At 24.6% G+C, this 16950-nt stretch overlaps 7 protein-coding genes across 7 annotated transcripts; 4 read left to right on the top strand and 3 right to left on the bottom strand.

The window, feature by feature from the left end:
* Nucleotides 1-122: 122 nt before the first annotated feature.
* Nucleotides 123-800, bottom strand: DICPUDRAFT_20568 (uncharacterized protein; the record flags this gene model as incomplete). Its single annotated transcript, XM_003288474.1, has 2 exons — nt 123-466; nt 497-800. Coding segments are annotated over 2 exons (648 nt in total), but the record flags the coding sequence as incomplete, so codon positions are not given.
* A 2610-nt stretch (nt 801-3410) lies between these two features.
* On the top strand, nt 3411-5093 carry DICPUDRAFT_152774 (uncharacterized protein; the record flags this gene model as incomplete). Its single annotated transcript, XM_003288487.1, has 4 exons — nt 3411-3607; nt 3704-3845; nt 3929-4087; nt 4236-5093. 4 exons carry the CDS (start codon nt 3411-3413, stop codon nt 5091-5093), a joined length of 1356 nt encoding a protein of 451 aa, XP_003288535.1.
* An 850-nt stretch (nt 5094-5943) lies between these two features.
* Nucleotides 5944-6936, top strand: DICPUDRAFT_55461 (uncharacterized protein; the record flags this gene model as incomplete). The annotated part of the gene is made up of 1 exon (XM_003288486.1): nt 5944-6936. The coding sequence occupies one exon, from the start codon at nt 5944-5946 to the stop codon at nt 6934-6936; it is 993 nt and encodes a 330-aa protein (XP_003288534.1).
* An 871-nt stretch (nt 6937-7807) lies between these two features.
* On the top strand, nt 7808-9811 carry DICPUDRAFT_152772 (uncharacterized protein; the record flags this gene model as incomplete). The annotated part of the gene is made up of 2 exons (XM_003288485.1): nt 7808-8034; nt 8116-9811. The coding sequence occupies 2 exons, from the start codon at nt 7808-7810 to the stop codon at nt 9809-9811; spliced, it is 1923 nt and encodes a 640-aa protein (XP_003288533.1).
* A 266-nt stretch (nt 9812-10077) lies between these two features.
* On the bottom strand, nt 10078-10588 carry DICPUDRAFT_88078 (uncharacterized protein; the record flags this gene model as incomplete). Its single annotated transcript, XM_003288473.1, has 2 exons — nt 10078-10449; nt 10559-10588. The coding sequence occupies 2 exons, from the start codon at nt 10586-10588 to the stop codon at nt 10078-10080; spliced, it is 402 nt and encodes a 133-aa protein (XP_003288521.1).
* Nucleotides 10589-11935: 1347 nt separating this feature from the next.
* DICPUDRAFT_152770 (uncharacterized protein) lies at nt 11936-15008 on the top strand (the record flags this gene model as incomplete). Its single annotated transcript, XM_003288484.1, has 4 exons — nt 11936-12323; nt 12632-12934; nt 12998-14018; nt 14102-15008. The coding sequence occupies 4 exons, from the start codon at nt 11936-11938 to the stop codon at nt 15006-15008; spliced, it is 2619 nt and encodes an 872-aa protein (XP_003288532.1).
* Nucleotides 15009-15118: 110 nt separating this feature from the next.
* Nucleotides 15119-15886, bottom strand: DICPUDRAFT_10143 (uncharacterized protein; the record flags this gene model as incomplete). Its single annotated transcript, XM_003288472.1, has 2 exons — nt 15119-15384; nt 15580-15886. Coding segments are annotated over 2 exons (573 nt in total), but the record flags the coding sequence as incomplete, so codon positions are not given.
* Between the last annotated feature and the right edge of the window lie 1064 nt (nt 15887-16950).

Genomic DNA, 16950 nt, shown 5'->3' with positions numbered 1-16950 from the left:
TATATTTATATATATATATAACTTATTTTACAATTTAAATATTAAAAATTATTTTATTTATTAGCTTTTAATATATAAATTTAGTTGGCAGCAACTTTAGTTATTTTAGTGGATTTTGGTACATTTTGGGTTGATTGGCTGTATTTTTCAGGTAAAGTTAAAGTTTTGACTGAGGTTGGGATAACTTTAGATTCGAGTGCTTGATCGAAATAATAACCAAATACTAAGGTTTCAACACTACTTGGGATAACACCAGCGGCTATTGGAGCATTGTAACTGTGGCCAAAAGTAAGTGAAACACATTTTTCAGGGATGGCACCAGCACTTAAAGTTTGTCTGAAATGATAACCAAAGGTGATTGAGGTAACACTTTGTGGGATAGAACCAACAGTAATTTCAGCGTTAAACCAATTACCAAATGATAAAGTTTTTACACTCTTTGGGATGAAGGAATTTGAGAATGAAACTTTATCAGACATATCATTACCAGTATAACCATTTGAATAAACACCGCACCATGTTAAAGCTGTAACAGAGGTTGGGATGATGTCTTCTTCGAGTTTTTGTTCTGGGTTGCTTGTACCCCATGAAAGAGAGGTGACAGTGTTTGGAATATCACCTTTATTAACTAAACCTTGGAAAGCATAACCAAGATCGAGAGTTTTAATGTGATCTGGAATACCAACAATTGATTGTGTGTAAGCTTGACCAATAATTAAAGTATAAACTTTTCTTGGGATATTGGCAATTGGTTCGTTAGTTTCGTGTTTATAAACGTTGGCTGCACTTGTGTTAATTGGGTCCATCTTATTGTGTATATTTTATATTTTAAAAATAAAAATTTTTTTTATAAAATTTTATAAAAAAAAAAAACAAAATTATTTTGGGTGTGAAAAAAAAAAATAATGATTTGGAAAACTTGAAAATTTCCAGCTATTTCGTCATCATTAATTTTTTTTTTTTGCACTTTGGGAATATATTTTTATTTTAAATAAAAAAAAAAATCAAAATTTTGTTATTTTTCCCTATTTCTGGGTTTGAGCTTCCCACTTTTAACTGAATCAAATTGATAATAATCAAAAAAAAAAATAACTACATATAAAATAGTTATAAAAATTCAAATTTTTATTCATAAAAAAATGCCAGGTCATTTTCTTTTAATCAGATTACTACTTTTTCTCATAAACATTTTAAAATAAATAAAATCCTATTTTAAAAAGTAAACTATGCATTAATTATTTATCATTTTACAGTAATTTTTAAAAACAAAAACTAAAAAAAAAAAAAAAAACATTAAAATTAAATAACCTGAAAGTAAATTACTAAAAAGAAATAGAATTAAATAAATAAATAAAATGAGTTAATTGTAGAGATTAAAAATTATCTTTAGCTTGAATGATTTCCAAAGAGAACGGTTATAGATGGTTCAACAAAAAAGACTCAGACTGGATGACGGTGGGCATTAATCTTTGGTGCATTGGTGTTAATATTGACAATTGGCCCTTTATTTCCTAATAGGGTTTTGGTAAGTTTTTTAGTACTGATTAAAGTTGGGTAACCAAACCTTAGATCTGAACAGCGGCAAAGAAAACAAATGATAACTTCCAAGAGATTGTAAAGATAAACCTAAACTACCAACTAATTTACAAATTGCTGTTTCTATAGATAATAAAATACCAGTTAAAGCGGCTTTGCATAGATGAGAATATTCATTAGGGTGGCGGCATTATTTGTTTGGAAAAAACCCATATCTTGTGCAATAATGGCTCTAAAAACTAAATTTTGATGTCTCCTAACCATAAAAAAAAAATAAAAAATATTGCCACAATATTTTCTCCGTTTTTCAATTTTATTTTGTTTGTATTTTTTTTACAATTAGATATAATTGATTATTATTAATTAATTTTTAGATTATCCTCCACATGCTTTATATATTTTTTTATAATATAAAGATTTAATTATTTTTTTATATGTGTTAAATTTATTTTTAATTTTAAATATTGCACTTTATCAAATAACTGCCATAATATTTAAAAAAATGTTTTTTTGTATTAATTAATTACCCATTCGATTTGAATGTTGCAACAATTAACTAGAGATAGAGAATAATAATAATAAAAAGTAATAATGAACCTATTTTAAAAATTAGGAAAAAATAAATATTATTCAACCAAATATCAATTCAACCGACAATAGAAATCAAAGTAAATATAACCATATCTTTTTTTTTTTTTTGTGGCAATGAATAATTTTTGCAATAAAAAAGATTCAGAAAAAAAAAAATAAATAAAACAATATTTTTTAAATAAAAATGATCCGATCAGATCGTCATCTGATTTTCAAACATTTTTTAAACAGATTTTTTTTTTTTTATTTAATTTTTATTTTATTTTATTATATATTTTTATTTATCTATATAAATACATATATTTGCCAATATAATTATTACTTAGATATATATATCTATTTTATTTATTATTTATTATTTTTGTTTTGATTCTGTTATTTTTTATATTTTATTTTAAAATTATTTATATATCTTTTTTATTTTTTTTTTTTTATTTTTTTTTAAATTAAAAAAAAAAAATTTTATTTTTTTTAATTTTTTTTTTTAATTTTTTTATTTTTTTAATTTTTTTTTTAATTTTTTTTTTTAATTTTTTTTTTTTTTAATCACAATTGCACATTATAATATTTACTATCTTTTTTTTTTTTTTAATCAATCACTAATCATTCATATTATTGTCGCTTAGAAACTTCAGATAGTAATATACCTAATAGTCAAAATAGTTTTAAAAGTATTGTAACTCTAAATCTAAACACTTTCTTTTTTTCACCATTTAATGAAATAACCCACACAACACATTTTTCTCACATCATTTTTGTGTGTTATATGTATTATGTGTACAATCAATCAGTTGGAAGAAAAAGAGAATATTTGTTCCAAATCTATCAAAATTTTTTAATTACATTTGTTTTTTGTGTGTTTTTTTTTTTTAATGTGTTTTGGGTGTTATATCTATGCCTGTGTGTTTAGATATTAAAAGAAATTTAATTCACATTACATTTAATTTCCATATTAAATAAAGAAAAAAAAAAATACAAATTTGTTTTTATTTTATTTTATTATTTTTTTTTTGTATATTATAATTGTATTTTTTTTTTCTTTTCAAATAATTTTAAAATTCTTTTTTCTTTTTTTTTTTTATACCACTAAACATATAAATAAATTTTTATTTTATTTCGCAAATAATTTTATTATAAAATATATTGTACTAATTTTATTTTTTATAAAAAAAAGAAATAATATTTTTTTCAAGTTTCAAATTGTAATATATAAAATCGTAATAATAGTAGCAATAGCAAAACAGTATTAAACAATTAGTAATATACATATAATAGAAATAAAAATGAGTTATGCAACAGATTTATTAGATGGATTTGAAATATTATACAAAAGAACAGAAGGAGTTCTTAAATGTAACCTAGAAATGTCCAATTTCTTTAAAAAGCTATCATTATTAGAGGCAGAATATAGCAAGGCTTTATTAAAATTGGTAAAATCAACTGGTCAAAAGAAATTAATTTCAAATCCATTCCTTGATGGGTAATTATCATTCATATTTTTAAAAAATCAAAAGATGAACCACATCAAATATCACAAGTTTATTAATACTCTTTTTCTTTTTTATTAATACTTCAGTTCATTAAAAGAGTCATGGAAAGTTTCATTAACAGAATTAGAGCAAATTGGAAATCAACATTTTGTTTTTTCAAATTTAAATAATGATCTTTCAACAAATATTGAAAAAATGGTTAAAGAAAAGGAAAACACTAGAAAAAAAGTAATTATTATTATTAATCAAAACACATACAATGGTAAAGGGATAGTTTACTAATATCATTTTTTTTTATATTAAATTAAAAGTTAACAAATGATGGTCAAAAATTAACAAAGGATATGAAAGCTCAATTAGAAGTTTGTACAAAAGCAAAATTAAATTATCATAAATTATCAAAAGATGCCGAAGTTGCACATACATTATTAACTAAAGGACAAGCAGACCCAAAGATGAAACAAGATAAAGTTTCACAATTATCAACCAAAGCATCCCAAGCATCTGAAAAAGCACAACAAGCTGATATGGAATATAAAGAGATTTTAAATACCACCAATATTAAACAAGATGAATATTATAACACTGATATGCCAACACTCTTAAAGGAATTCCAAGCATTTTGAAGAAGATCGTATTGTACAATCAAAAGATAATTTAGAGAAATTAGCAATCTATGTTAAAGAAATCCCACCAGTTGTTCAACATGCTTTCGAAGGTATTGAAAGAGCTGCACAACAAGTCGATAAAGATTCAGATATTAGACAATGGGTTTCAGAAAATCGTACTGGTGTTTCTGTTCCAGCACATATTGAATATCACTCTTATGAAGGTGAGGTTAGTAGCACATCATCTCCAAACAACTTCCGTGTTGGCACCTATAAACCACCAGTCACCCAAATTAAAGAATGGGGTCTTACATCCAAAGATCAATCATTATCACCACCAGAAAAAATTGCTAAACTTGAACAACAATATCAAGAAATTTCACAATCAATTCGTAATGAAGTTCAAGCTCGTTCTGGTATCGAAAAATTAATTCAATTCTATGCCAATGATCCAAAAGAACAAAAGAAGGCTGAAGGTGAATTGGCTGAAGCCGATAAAAAAATTCATTCTCTTAAGGAATCTCAAAAACTTATCACCGTACAACTTGAGGAATTAGGTAAATCAAATCCACAAGTTTCTTCAGATTTTGCAAATAGTAGTCATTCAGTTTCAACTATTGGTAATAGTGGTGCTGCTATCAATGGTGCTTCAGGTGGTAACACTGGTGGTGGTCAAAAGGTTGTTCGTGTTAAAGGTCTCTATGACTATGAAGCCTCTTGCGACACTGAATTATCTTTCCGTGAAGGTGAAATTTTAACCGTAACTGAACAAGATTCCAGTGGTTGGTGGTACAGTATTTCTGCTGATGGCAAGAATGGTTTTATTCCTGCCAATTATTGCCAAGTACTCGACTCTACCGATCAATAAATGGTTTATAGTAAAGTATAAACTTTCAAGCAATATCAAAGCGATCAACATTAAAAGTTTATAAAAAAAAAAAAAAAAAAAATTTGTAAAAATAATCATCATAAAGTGTCATAAATATCATTATTAATACTCATCATTATATAATGTACATATTATTAATGATCAAAATAAATAAAATATAAAAATTTTATTAACAAAATGCTATATTTAGTAATATTCCAAAAAATAGATATTTTTTTCTTTTAAATCAACGGCCATTATTATAAAATTAAAACATCAGTTATTTAATTTTTATATTTATAATAATGAAATTTTTGCATTACAAAAAAAAAAAAAAAAAATTTATACCCAAAATAGGATTATTATAATTAATTATTTTTATTTTTTTTTTAAATTTTTTTAAAAAAAAATAAAAAATAATTTTTTTTTTTGTTTTTGAACAACACATTAATAAACACACACACCCAAAATTATAACAATAAAATTATAATATATCAAGGAATTTCTTTAATTTATATGGAATCATAGCTTTTTTTTTTAAAAAAAAAAAAATAAAAGAGAATGTTTTTTTTAAGAATTTGTTTATTATTTTTTTTTAATTTTTTAGTTTTATCAGCTATAAGTAAGTAAATAAATAAAAATAAATAAAATAATTAAAATAAAATAATGAAATATTTTTATAGTAATAAAAAATAATTATTATTTAATTGTTATTTTTTTATAAAATTTTAAGATTTTTTTATTTATAAAAAAATCATAATTATTTTATATATTAATAATATTTAAATATTATTATGGTTTAATATGTTTTTTATATTAATATTTTTAATTTATAGCATTAATTGGTAATATGGTAAATGGAGAAGAATTAATAGAAAGTCAAACTTTGGTGGACGAAGAAGTCGAACTTAAAGGGAAATTTAATTTAAAAACAGAGTTATTAGCAGGTACTTTAGCAGGTGTATCATCATGTATATTATTTTATCCTTTGGAGTGCATAGAGGCCAAACTACAGGTTCAAAGCAGTATTCCCACAGGTACACAAGCAGCAGCGAATATAATAAAAGATAAGAAAAGACCCATGAATATGGGTGTGTCTATAGGTGCACAAAATTCTATAGGACCAGTTACATTAGCAAAGAATATATTAAGAACAGAGGGAATCAAAGGATTTTATCAAGGGGTATCACCAACAATATTAGGTAATGCAGTTAATTGGGGTGTTTATTTTTCAATTTATCGTGCAACTAATCATTGGTGGAATATGCCCGATATAAATGGCAATGTTTATGAAGGCCCAGCATGGGTTGGTCATTCAGTTTCAGCTATTGCAGCAGGATTTATCACCACAGCAATTGTTAATCCATTCTGGGTATTAAAAATTCGTTTAGCTACAACAAAAAAATATAGCGGTATTGGGCATGCATTTCATTCAATTCTTCGTAGTGAAGGTGTAGGTGGATTTTGGAAAGGTGTTGGTATATCATTTATTGGTGTCTCTGAAGGTTTATTTCAATTTGTTTCATACGAATATATATTGGATCAAATAAGAGCCTCAAATCAAAATCACCAACTTTCAGTTGGAAACTATTTGTTTGCTGGTGGTGCTGCAAGATTTATTGCAGGTTGTATAACATATCCCTATTTACTCATTAGATCATCACTTCAATCAGAACCATGCCAATATAAATCAATGTCAGAAGCTATTCGAGGTATTTATAAATCTGAAGGTATCAAAGGATTTTATAAAGGCATAGGCCCAAATTTAGCAAGATCTGTTCCACCTGCCGCTTTTATGCTCTATATAGTCGAATTTTTTAGAAATTTATTAACCTCATCATAAATAAAATTTCATATTCCAAAAAAAAAAAAATCAAAATCAATTTTTTTTTGATTATTTTATTTTATTTATTTTATTTTTTTTTTAATAATTTTTTTTTTAATAAAACTAATTTTTATATTAATATAAATTTTTTTTTTTTTTAATTTACACACAAACAATTTTAAATGTAAGCATTATTTTATATTATTATATATTTATAAATTTTATAAATATTTATAAATATTTATTTTATTTCCACACTACACACAAAAAAATCAAAAGAAAAAAATGTACACTTCCCCACACTCCCTTTCTAATTTTATAAAATAATAGTAAATTTCCATTTTGATATTTTAATTTATTTTGTTGGATTTAATATTTATCAAAATAAAATAGATACTATTTATTTAATATTGTGTGTATCTTTTCATCTTCTTTTTTATTTTAAAAAAGTTAAAATTATTTTAATTGTTTAATCAATATAAAAAACCTAATCATTATCCACCACTATTAGTTTTTTTTTATTGTGTGTGTTTTTTGTCAACACCATCAACACTTTTTTAAAAAAAATCTAAGAGAATTATAATTTTTTAATTTATTTTTTTATTTTTTTTAAATTTTTTTTTTTTAATTTAAAATATATTAATTTTTTTTTTTTTTTCTTTTTCAATTTCAAATGAAATAAAATATATTATAGAAATTTTAAAGTTATAAAATAAAATCATAAAAACTTTTTTTTTTTATTTTTTATTTGTTTTTTTATTTTTTATTTCTCCATATATACTTTTTTAGAATTAATAAATAAAAAATCATCAATTATATAATTTAGTTTTTTTTTTGTTTTTTTTTTTTTTTTTTTTGTAAAAGTTTACATTATATATATTATTATAAAATGTTAAAAAATTTTATTTTTAAGTCCAAAGTATTCAATGTTGCTAATACTACCACCCCATTTATCTCATCCAATGGCGTTTGGATTGGTTCAAGATTCTATTCAATCGAGCAATTAAAAAAGAAAACAAATAATCAAAAAATCATCAAATGGGTTGAAGAACAAGCTAAGCTCTGTAAACCTGATAACATTTATGTTTGTGATGGTTCCGAACAAGAGTTTACAAAGTAAGATTCTAATATATAAATTGAATAAATTTTTATTTAAAATCAAAATATTAATTTTTTTTTTTTTGTTTTTTTTTTTAGATTTTGTAATAAAATGGTAGATAATGGTACATTAACAAAATTAAATTCTAAAAGACCAAATAGCTTTTTAGCAAGATCAGATCCAAATGATGTTGCAAGAGTTGAAAGTAGAACTTATATTTGTACTAAAAATAAAGAAGACGCAGGACCAAACAATAATTGGATGGACCCACAACAAATGAAGAATACATTGAAACCATTGTTTGATGGATCAATGAAAGGAAGAACCATGTACGTCATGCCATTTTCAATGGGTCCATTAGGTTCAGATATTAGCCACGTTGGTGTTCAAGTTACTGACTCTCCATTTGTCGTTTGTAATATGAAAATTATGACACGTATGGGTGATCAAGTTTTAAATCAAATGAAGGAAAATGACGATTTTGTACCATGTCTCCATACTGTCGGTGCACCATTAGAAAAAGGTCAAAAGGATAGTCATTGGCCATGTAACACAACTAAATATATTGTCCATTTCCCAGAAGAAAGAGCCATTCAATCATTTGGTAGCGGTTATGGTGGTAACGCTTTGTTAGGTAAAAAATGTTTCAGTCTTCGTATTGCTTCAGCTATGGCCAAAGAAGATGGTTGGTTAGCTGAACACATGCTTATTTTAGGTTTAACAAACGATAAAGGTGAAAAGAAATATATTGCTGCCGCCTTCCCATCAGCTTGTGGTAAAACTAATTTAGCTATGATGTTACCAACCATTCCAGGTTGGAAAGTAGAGACCCTCGGTGATGATATCAATTGGATGGTAAGAAAGAAAGACGGTCGTCTCTATGCCATCAATCCAGAGAATGGTTTCTTTGGTGTTGCTCCAGGTACATCAGCATCATCCAACCCAAATGCCTTAAAAGCCATCGATAGAAATACACTTTTCACCAATGTTGCTTTAACCCCAGATAATGATGTATGGTGGGAAGGTTTATCACCAGCTCCACAAAAGGCTATTGATTGGAAGGGTCAAGAATGGACACCATCCAAAGGAACTCCAGCCGCTCATCCAAACTCACGTTTCACTGCACCATTAAATCAATGCCCATCCATTGATCCAGCTTGGGATGATCCAAAAGGTGTACCAATCTCTGCTATTATTTTTGGTGGTAGACGTTCATCTACTATTCCATTAGTTTATGAATCATTCAATTGGAAACATGGTACCTTTATGGGTGCCTCAACCGCTTCAGAACAAACTGCTGCTGCCGAAGGTACTGTTGGTGCATTAAGACACGATCCAATGGCTATGCTTCCATTTTGCGGATATAATATGGGCGATTACTTTAAACATTGGTTATCAATAGATAATGATCCAGCAACCTCAAATAAACTTCCAAAGATTTTCTACGTTAATTGGTTCAGAAAAGATAAAAATAAGAAATTCTTATGGCCAGGTTTTGGTGAAAATTCAAGAGTACTTCGTTGGGTCTTTGACCGTTGTAATGCTAAAGGTGAAGAAAAAGCTGAAGCCACCGCCATTGGCTACATCCCATCCAAAGAAGCTCAAAAAGAATTGGCTGATGGTTTAGATATCTCTAAAGATGCCATGAGAGAACTCTTCACTCTCAACAAGGATGAATGGTTAAGTGATCTTCAAAGTATGAGAAAATATACTCAACAATTCGGTAATAGATTACCAAATGAAATTACAAATCAAATGAACAAATTAGAAGATAGAATCAATAAAGATTTATAAAAAAACAATTACAGTATCAATAATAATAATAACAATAAAAACAATAACATATGTTTAGTAAAATTAAAAAAAAATAAACAATTATTATATAATATCTAAAACAAAAATAGAATTCAAAATGATTTTAAAATGTTGGTTTAAAACTTTTTTTTTTCTTTAATAAATATAAAATTTTTGGGACTATATATTTTATTCTTTTTTATTTATTTGAATAAATTGTTTTTAAATCTATCATTGGCTTTATTATTATGTTTCAGTTTATTTATTTAATAGGCTGATGATGGGGGTATAACAATTTTCTTTTTAGTAGTACTGGTTTCGTGTTGTTTACCAGCTAACATAAGGCCATATACTGGATGAGAGTTACCACTGAATTTTGGTACAGCTTTTGCTCTGTTATCGAGTTCGTTTGGTGGTGGCTTACCAATTGCTGATTTGTGTGCGCTACCTGGTGCATGACCTTTTGGTAAAACTTCTTCTTTTAAAAATTTCTCAACAGTTTGTTGACTCTTTTGTTTTGAAATTGAACTAGTGTCATTATCAAATTTAACATTACCTGCGCTATTATTTAAACGTGTTGGTGCTGGTGATGTTGTTGGTGATGTTTTTTTTGGTCCTTCAAAATTCTCTTGTAATCTCTAAATAAAACAATAATTAGTTAAATGTTTATAATATTTAAAAAAAAAAAAAAAAAAGAATAAAAACAAAATATAAAAGATCTATCTTTTCGATTATATATACACTTACTCTTACTGATGGTGGTGATGATTCTTCCATTTTAAAATATTGAATTTTATTAATACAGAGATGTGTTAAAATGAGAGTTTAATAATAAATAATATAATACAATATATAATATAATTTCTAAGGTATATTATATAAATAGTTTAAATAATAATAATAATAATGATGATGATTTCTTTTGTACAGTTAAATATTTTATTTTATTTTATAAATGATAAATGATTATTAATTTATATAATTATTATTTTCTTCAATCTACCAATTCTTTTATATCTATTCTATTTCTTTTTTTATATTATTATACAACAACTTTAATTACAACAAACAAACAACAAAAATTAAAATGATTTGTGGTGTGTTGTGTAAAAATTAAAAAATTAAATATATTTTATAATATTTTTATTTTTAAATTTTGTGTGGTATTTAATGATTTGTGGTGGTGTATATAACCGAATAAAAAAATTTAAAAACTTAAAAAAAAAAGAAAGTTTTATAGTTATTATTATTATTATTATTTATAGTTTATTATTATTAGTTTAATAACAAAAAACTTGAATGTGTGAAGAAAAAAAAAAAATAAAAAAGATAACCAAAAAAAAAAAAAAAATTTTATTATAATAACTTTTTATAAAATTAAATTTTTTTAAAAAATAAAAATTTTTTTTTTTATTTTTTTTTATAATAAATAAGAGCCATCAGGGTTAATTCGCTTTGGATTATTTATTTTTTTTTTATTTTTTTTTTTATTTTTTTTTGATTACATATTTTTGGATTTAAAATCACTTAAAAAAAAATATGGTTTAAGAAATGAATATAAATTAAATTTTAACAAAAACCATTATATATAATACATTTATATTTATATTCAATTGAAAATATCATGACCATAATTAATAATTATTGGAAATAGCAACACATAGAAAAAAGTCAACGCATATGTTTCCTTTGATCGCCATGTATATATTACACGCAAAATAAAATAAAATAAAATAAAAAAAAAATAAAAATAAAAAAAATTTAAAAAAAAAAAAAATTTAAATATTTTTAAAAAAATTAATTAATTCTTTTTTCTTTTTTTTTATTTTTTCACACAAACAACTATTTTTGTTAATAATAATAATAAATAAAAATAAATAAAAAAGTATTTTTATATATTTTTAAAAAAAGCATAAACTATAGCCTCCGAAATATTAAAATTAATATAAATTATAATTTTAATAATAAAACGAAAATAGAGTTTTACATATAAAGCAATATTAATAGAATAATAGAATAATAGAATAATATATAATATTTTAATGAAACTTAAAAAAAGATATTTTTAGGAAAAAGACATACAGAGATAATTTTTTTTTTTTTTTAAAAAAAAAAGAAAATCAAATGATAACGACACTATTATTGTCTTGGGGTGGGACTATATCCTCAAAGATATTAAGTAATAATCAAAACAGTGACCAAACTCCAGCATTTACAAAAAGTAGTAGCAATGCATTACTAAAGTTAGATGAAAACAACAAAAATCCAATAATAGCAGTAGCAACAGCAACAACTAAAAAAGTAGCGGAAGCAGTAGTTTCGACAATGACCACTGACACCAAAAATATAGAGCAAACGATTAGTACAGCTGATTCGAGTTCAGATACGGTTCATCCATTACTACACGATGTTTACAAGTTTATGAGAGAGGGTATAGTTTCGTCAATTTTCTTTTTATTTTTGATGGCATTCTCTCACTTTATAATAAGGCGTTATATAAGGAAAAAGGATGGTATGTATTTTTAAAGACAACTCTAAAAAATAAAAAACAATGCATTATATTCAGTTCTAATATACATTATATTTTTAGATGAAAAAAAAATTTTAATACCCAGATTATTATGTACAATTTGTTTATCTATTTCAATAGCAGCAATGCTTTTAATACCAATTACAATTATAAGTAATGAAATTATGACCACATTTCCGTCAAGCTACTACACACAATGGCTAGATAGAGAGTTAATATTTTGTAAGTATCATGATAAAAAAAGCAGGATAGATATCGTACAAATATTAATGTTTTCTTTTTTTTTTTAGCTTTTTGGAATAAAATTTTTTGGGGCGCAAATATATCATTATTTATAATATTACCATTCACATATTTTTTATATGAGTCTGAAGGAATAAGGGGTAGGCCTCTAGGTAAAAGAATTAAAGAGGCATTGTTGGTATTGCTATTAGTGGCTGTAATTTTTGTTGGCTTTGTTTTTATAGTATTCAGTTTATTTTATGAAGAAAAAGAAGATAGTGGTCTATTTGAACATTTTAAAAGAATTAGTACAGATTATTTACCTTTTTCATATTCATTAATATCAACATTCGGTACTGTTGTTGTAATGCGTAAGTAAAATATTTTTATTTTAATGTTTTTAATTTTTATACTAATTTTATTATTTTTGATAGTATCAATACCAAGTGGATTTAATTATTTAATTACAAAATGTATAAATTTAAGAATTGTAAGACCAGTCGAGGACGAAATTAAAGCAGCTAAAATGGAAATTGAAAGTATTAACTTCACTTTAGAAAGAGCAGCAGCAGCAGGTTTTATAAATTTAAATAAAAAGAAAAGTAAAACTAGAAAGAGATTAGAGGAACTTAGAGAATCAAAAAATTATGAAAAGAAAGAAAACATTAAAAATAAAACCAATAACAATATAAATATAAATAGTAATACTAATAGTAACAACAGTAATAGTAGTAGTGATTCATCATCATTAAATAAAAGCGATAAAATAATGATTGGTGATAATCAGCAAAATGTAAATAATAATATCGATATAGCTCCAAATTTATCACCACCATTAAATTCACAAAATTTATCACACAGTTTAAATATAGCGAAAGATTTAAATAGTATAGATATAAATAATAATACAAATATAAAAGTTAATAATATTAATTCCAGTAATATAATTAAAAGTCAAGGTAACAGCATACAAAATACCTCCTCTGTAAATAGTAATATAAACAATAATAACAATAGCAATAACAATAATAACTCAGATAGCTTAGATAATAATGATAGTATTATAGATAATTTAGATAATGATATACCAAATAAACATAATTACGAAAGGAAAAAAGATTTAAATTTTAAAATATCACAGGAAGAAATTCAAAAATTAGAAGATACAAGAGACGAATTATATTTATATATAGAGAAATTATTAAAGCCAAGTTATTTCTCATCTACCATTCCAAGATTTTTAGCATCAGTATTTCTTACATTAATCAACTTTACTATAACTGGTTGGGTTATCTTTAAGGTTTTCATTCACATGGTAAAGAGATCGTTTGAATTATTTCAATTAGATTCAATTAAATCATATTTCGATACATGGATGTCATCGGCTATAGATCTTTCAAAAGGTTCATCAAAACTAGGTCCATTCGAATCACTATTAGAAACTACAATTATTATGTAAATATAGTTTTTATTTTTATTTTTAATATAATTTTTTAAAAATAATGCTAATGTTACGAATCATTTTATTATATTTATAGCTATTTAATGATATCAGCATTTGTTGGATTTTTAAATGAACCTTATTTTTCAAATATTAAACCAAGAATTCATTCAACATCACTAAGAAAGATGATCATCAATACGGGTATTATATTGTTAATGAGTTCAAGTTTTCCAGTTGTAGTTAGAACATTAGAAATCAGCAGATTTGATTTAATGGGATACTATTCACATACAAATTATCTTAGAAACGACTTTTTCAAAGTATTATATAGGTGCTCCTTCTTATTCATCGTTGCAAGAAGTTATTTAAAGAGTTTTGAAAATTCAAGATTGGTCTACTCTTTTAATGCAAATTTACTACTACCATTATTGACTAGATTCATACCATCATTCATATTGAATAGACTATTGAGTCAAAGTACAATACAAAAAATTAAGCAACAACAACAAATAGAAAAGCAAATTTTGAAACAACAACAAATTTCAGCACAAACCAATGTCGTTAAAAGTATTCATTCAGTTGCCAATGATTCAACACCCTCATCAACATTGTTTTCTATCATTTCTAAAAACCAAAACTTTTTACCAATACCTTCAAGTTCAACTTTTGGTTCTCCCACAAAAACAACATCAAATAATAATAATACCTCGCCAATCAACAATATTTTAGCAACAATATCACCCAATATTTCATCCACCTCATCCGTTTCATCAACAGCATATACAACTCCAACTTCCCCATTATTATTATCCTCTTCCTCATCGTCCTCGCCATCAAATTTATCTGCACCCTCATCACCACTCTTGGGTAGATCTAGCAAATCATTAAATAATAATAATAACAATAATAATATTAGTAATAATACTATTAATAATGATAAAACAAAGAATCAATTAAAATTATCTAAAAAGAATTCAATCTTTTCATTTTTTGGTGAATAACAAGGTTTAAAATAAAAATAAATAAATAAAAAAAATGTATATGTTGATATATTATAATATATAAAAAGTTGTAGTTTAGATTTTTATTTTTATTATTTTTTTGGTAAAATAAAATCTTTTGCAATATAATAGATTTCTGTTGATTCTTTACGAGAGGCATCAGGTTTCATTGTTTTAACTGAAGCGAAATCCTTTTCTAATAATTTGAAAAATTCTTTTTCTTCACCACCCCTTGAAACCTTGCATACAAAGGAACCACCTGGTTTTAATACTTGAAGTGCAAAGTTTAAGGCAGTGGTTTGTAATTCAATTAAACGACTATGATCGACTTGAGGAATACCACAATAGTGAGGAGCCATATCACTTAAAATTGAATCTATTAATCTTGTATTTCCACCATTGTTATTTTCGCTTATTGGCTCCTCATCTTGATAAACACTATTATAACCATTATTATTATCTATATTATTATCTATATTGTTTTTAATTCTGTATTCTAATAAACTTTTTTCTAAATCTTGTTGTCTTTTAGTTTCCAAGGCTTTGAGTAAATTTTTAAAAGTTCCATAACCTGCAAATTCTAAAATTTTATCTTGAGTTTCCTTTTTAGTGAAATCACCTTGTATAAATGGTGCTTTTTCAGTCAATTGGAAATTACTGTTGATATCTACTGAAATGACTAAACCATTATCCTTGACTTCTGCTCTTGCAATTTGGGTCCAACTGCCTGGTGAGGCACCTAAATCTACAACGATCATACCTGGCTTTAATAATCTGAGTTGTTTATTTATATTTATTAATTTGAAAGCTGCTCTTGAGACAAGACTAAGGGCTTTGGCTTCTTTTACATATATATCAGTTAAATGTCTTTTCATCCAATTGTTGTTAATAAAAACACTTGCTGCATATTTTGATAAAACTCCACCACCTCTGCCATTATTTACATTTTCAAGTTTATTAATTTCTGAATTATATTTTTTATTTACACTATTACTATTATTTTCTATTGTTTCATTTTCTTGGTATTTTTCCTCTACAAACTCTTCTTCTGATTCTTGTTTTTTATTTTTTGATCTTGATCTAACTCTTTTTTTTGATTTTAATGATGGTTGTGATTGTGGCTGTGGGCTTTGGTTAAAATTTTCTTCGTAACCAATTAATACTGGCTTTTTAGATCTCTTTGTCGAATAGTTTAAACCATTTATTGTATTATTACTGATGCTATTATAATATATCCTGGTTTTTAAAACATTATTGAATTTTATTAAACCATTCATTTTTTTAATGAAATTATTTAGAAAAAAAAATATAAAAAATAAAAAAAAAAAAAAATTACTTTCGTTTTTATGAAAAATATTAAAAAAAATAATTAAAAAATAATTTTTAAAAAAAAAATTCAAAAAATATCAAATTAATTTTTTTTTTACAACCACACAACAAAAAAACATTCCTTTAGTTTATTTATCCTTTTTTGTTCTTGGTGCTCATTTACTTAATAATAATTAGTTATAGGGATCTCAAACTTTCACTAATCGATGTGTTCTATAATATTAAAGGATCCTAACCCAAATTTTGTTTCAAAATCGAAAATAACCTCCAAATGAACCTATTTTATTACCATTTGCTCCAGTAAGAGTTAGAATCAAAAGATAATGAGTTTTTTATCAAGTCTTATCTCCATTCAAAAACAATTACAACAACAACCATCATCATTTTCATCAGCCTCATCACTATCAAATTTAACTCAAAAAAATGTTTTGAGATTGAAAAAAAATGAAGGCTAGAAATAACACATGATAATAATAGAAGTTTTAAAACAGTTTAACCTTTGGTTTCTATGTGATTGATAATGATTGTTATTTAATGTAAAAACTCACCAATTTATATTTTATATTTTATTTATCCAATAAAATACAATTTCAATTTAATAATAAAGAAATAA

Source organism: Dictyostelium purpureum (assembly GCF_000190715.1).
Source record: "Dictyostelium purpureum unplaced genomic scaffold DICPUscaffold_137, whole genome shotgun sequence".
In the NCBI taxonomy this organism is placed as follows: domain Eukaryota; phylum Evosea; class Eumycetozoa; order Dictyosteliales; family Dictyosteliaceae; genus Dictyostelium; species Dictyostelium purpureum.
The sequence above is the reverse complement of the archived record's forward strand: the minus strand, read 5'-3'. Positions and strand labels throughout refer to the sequence as shown.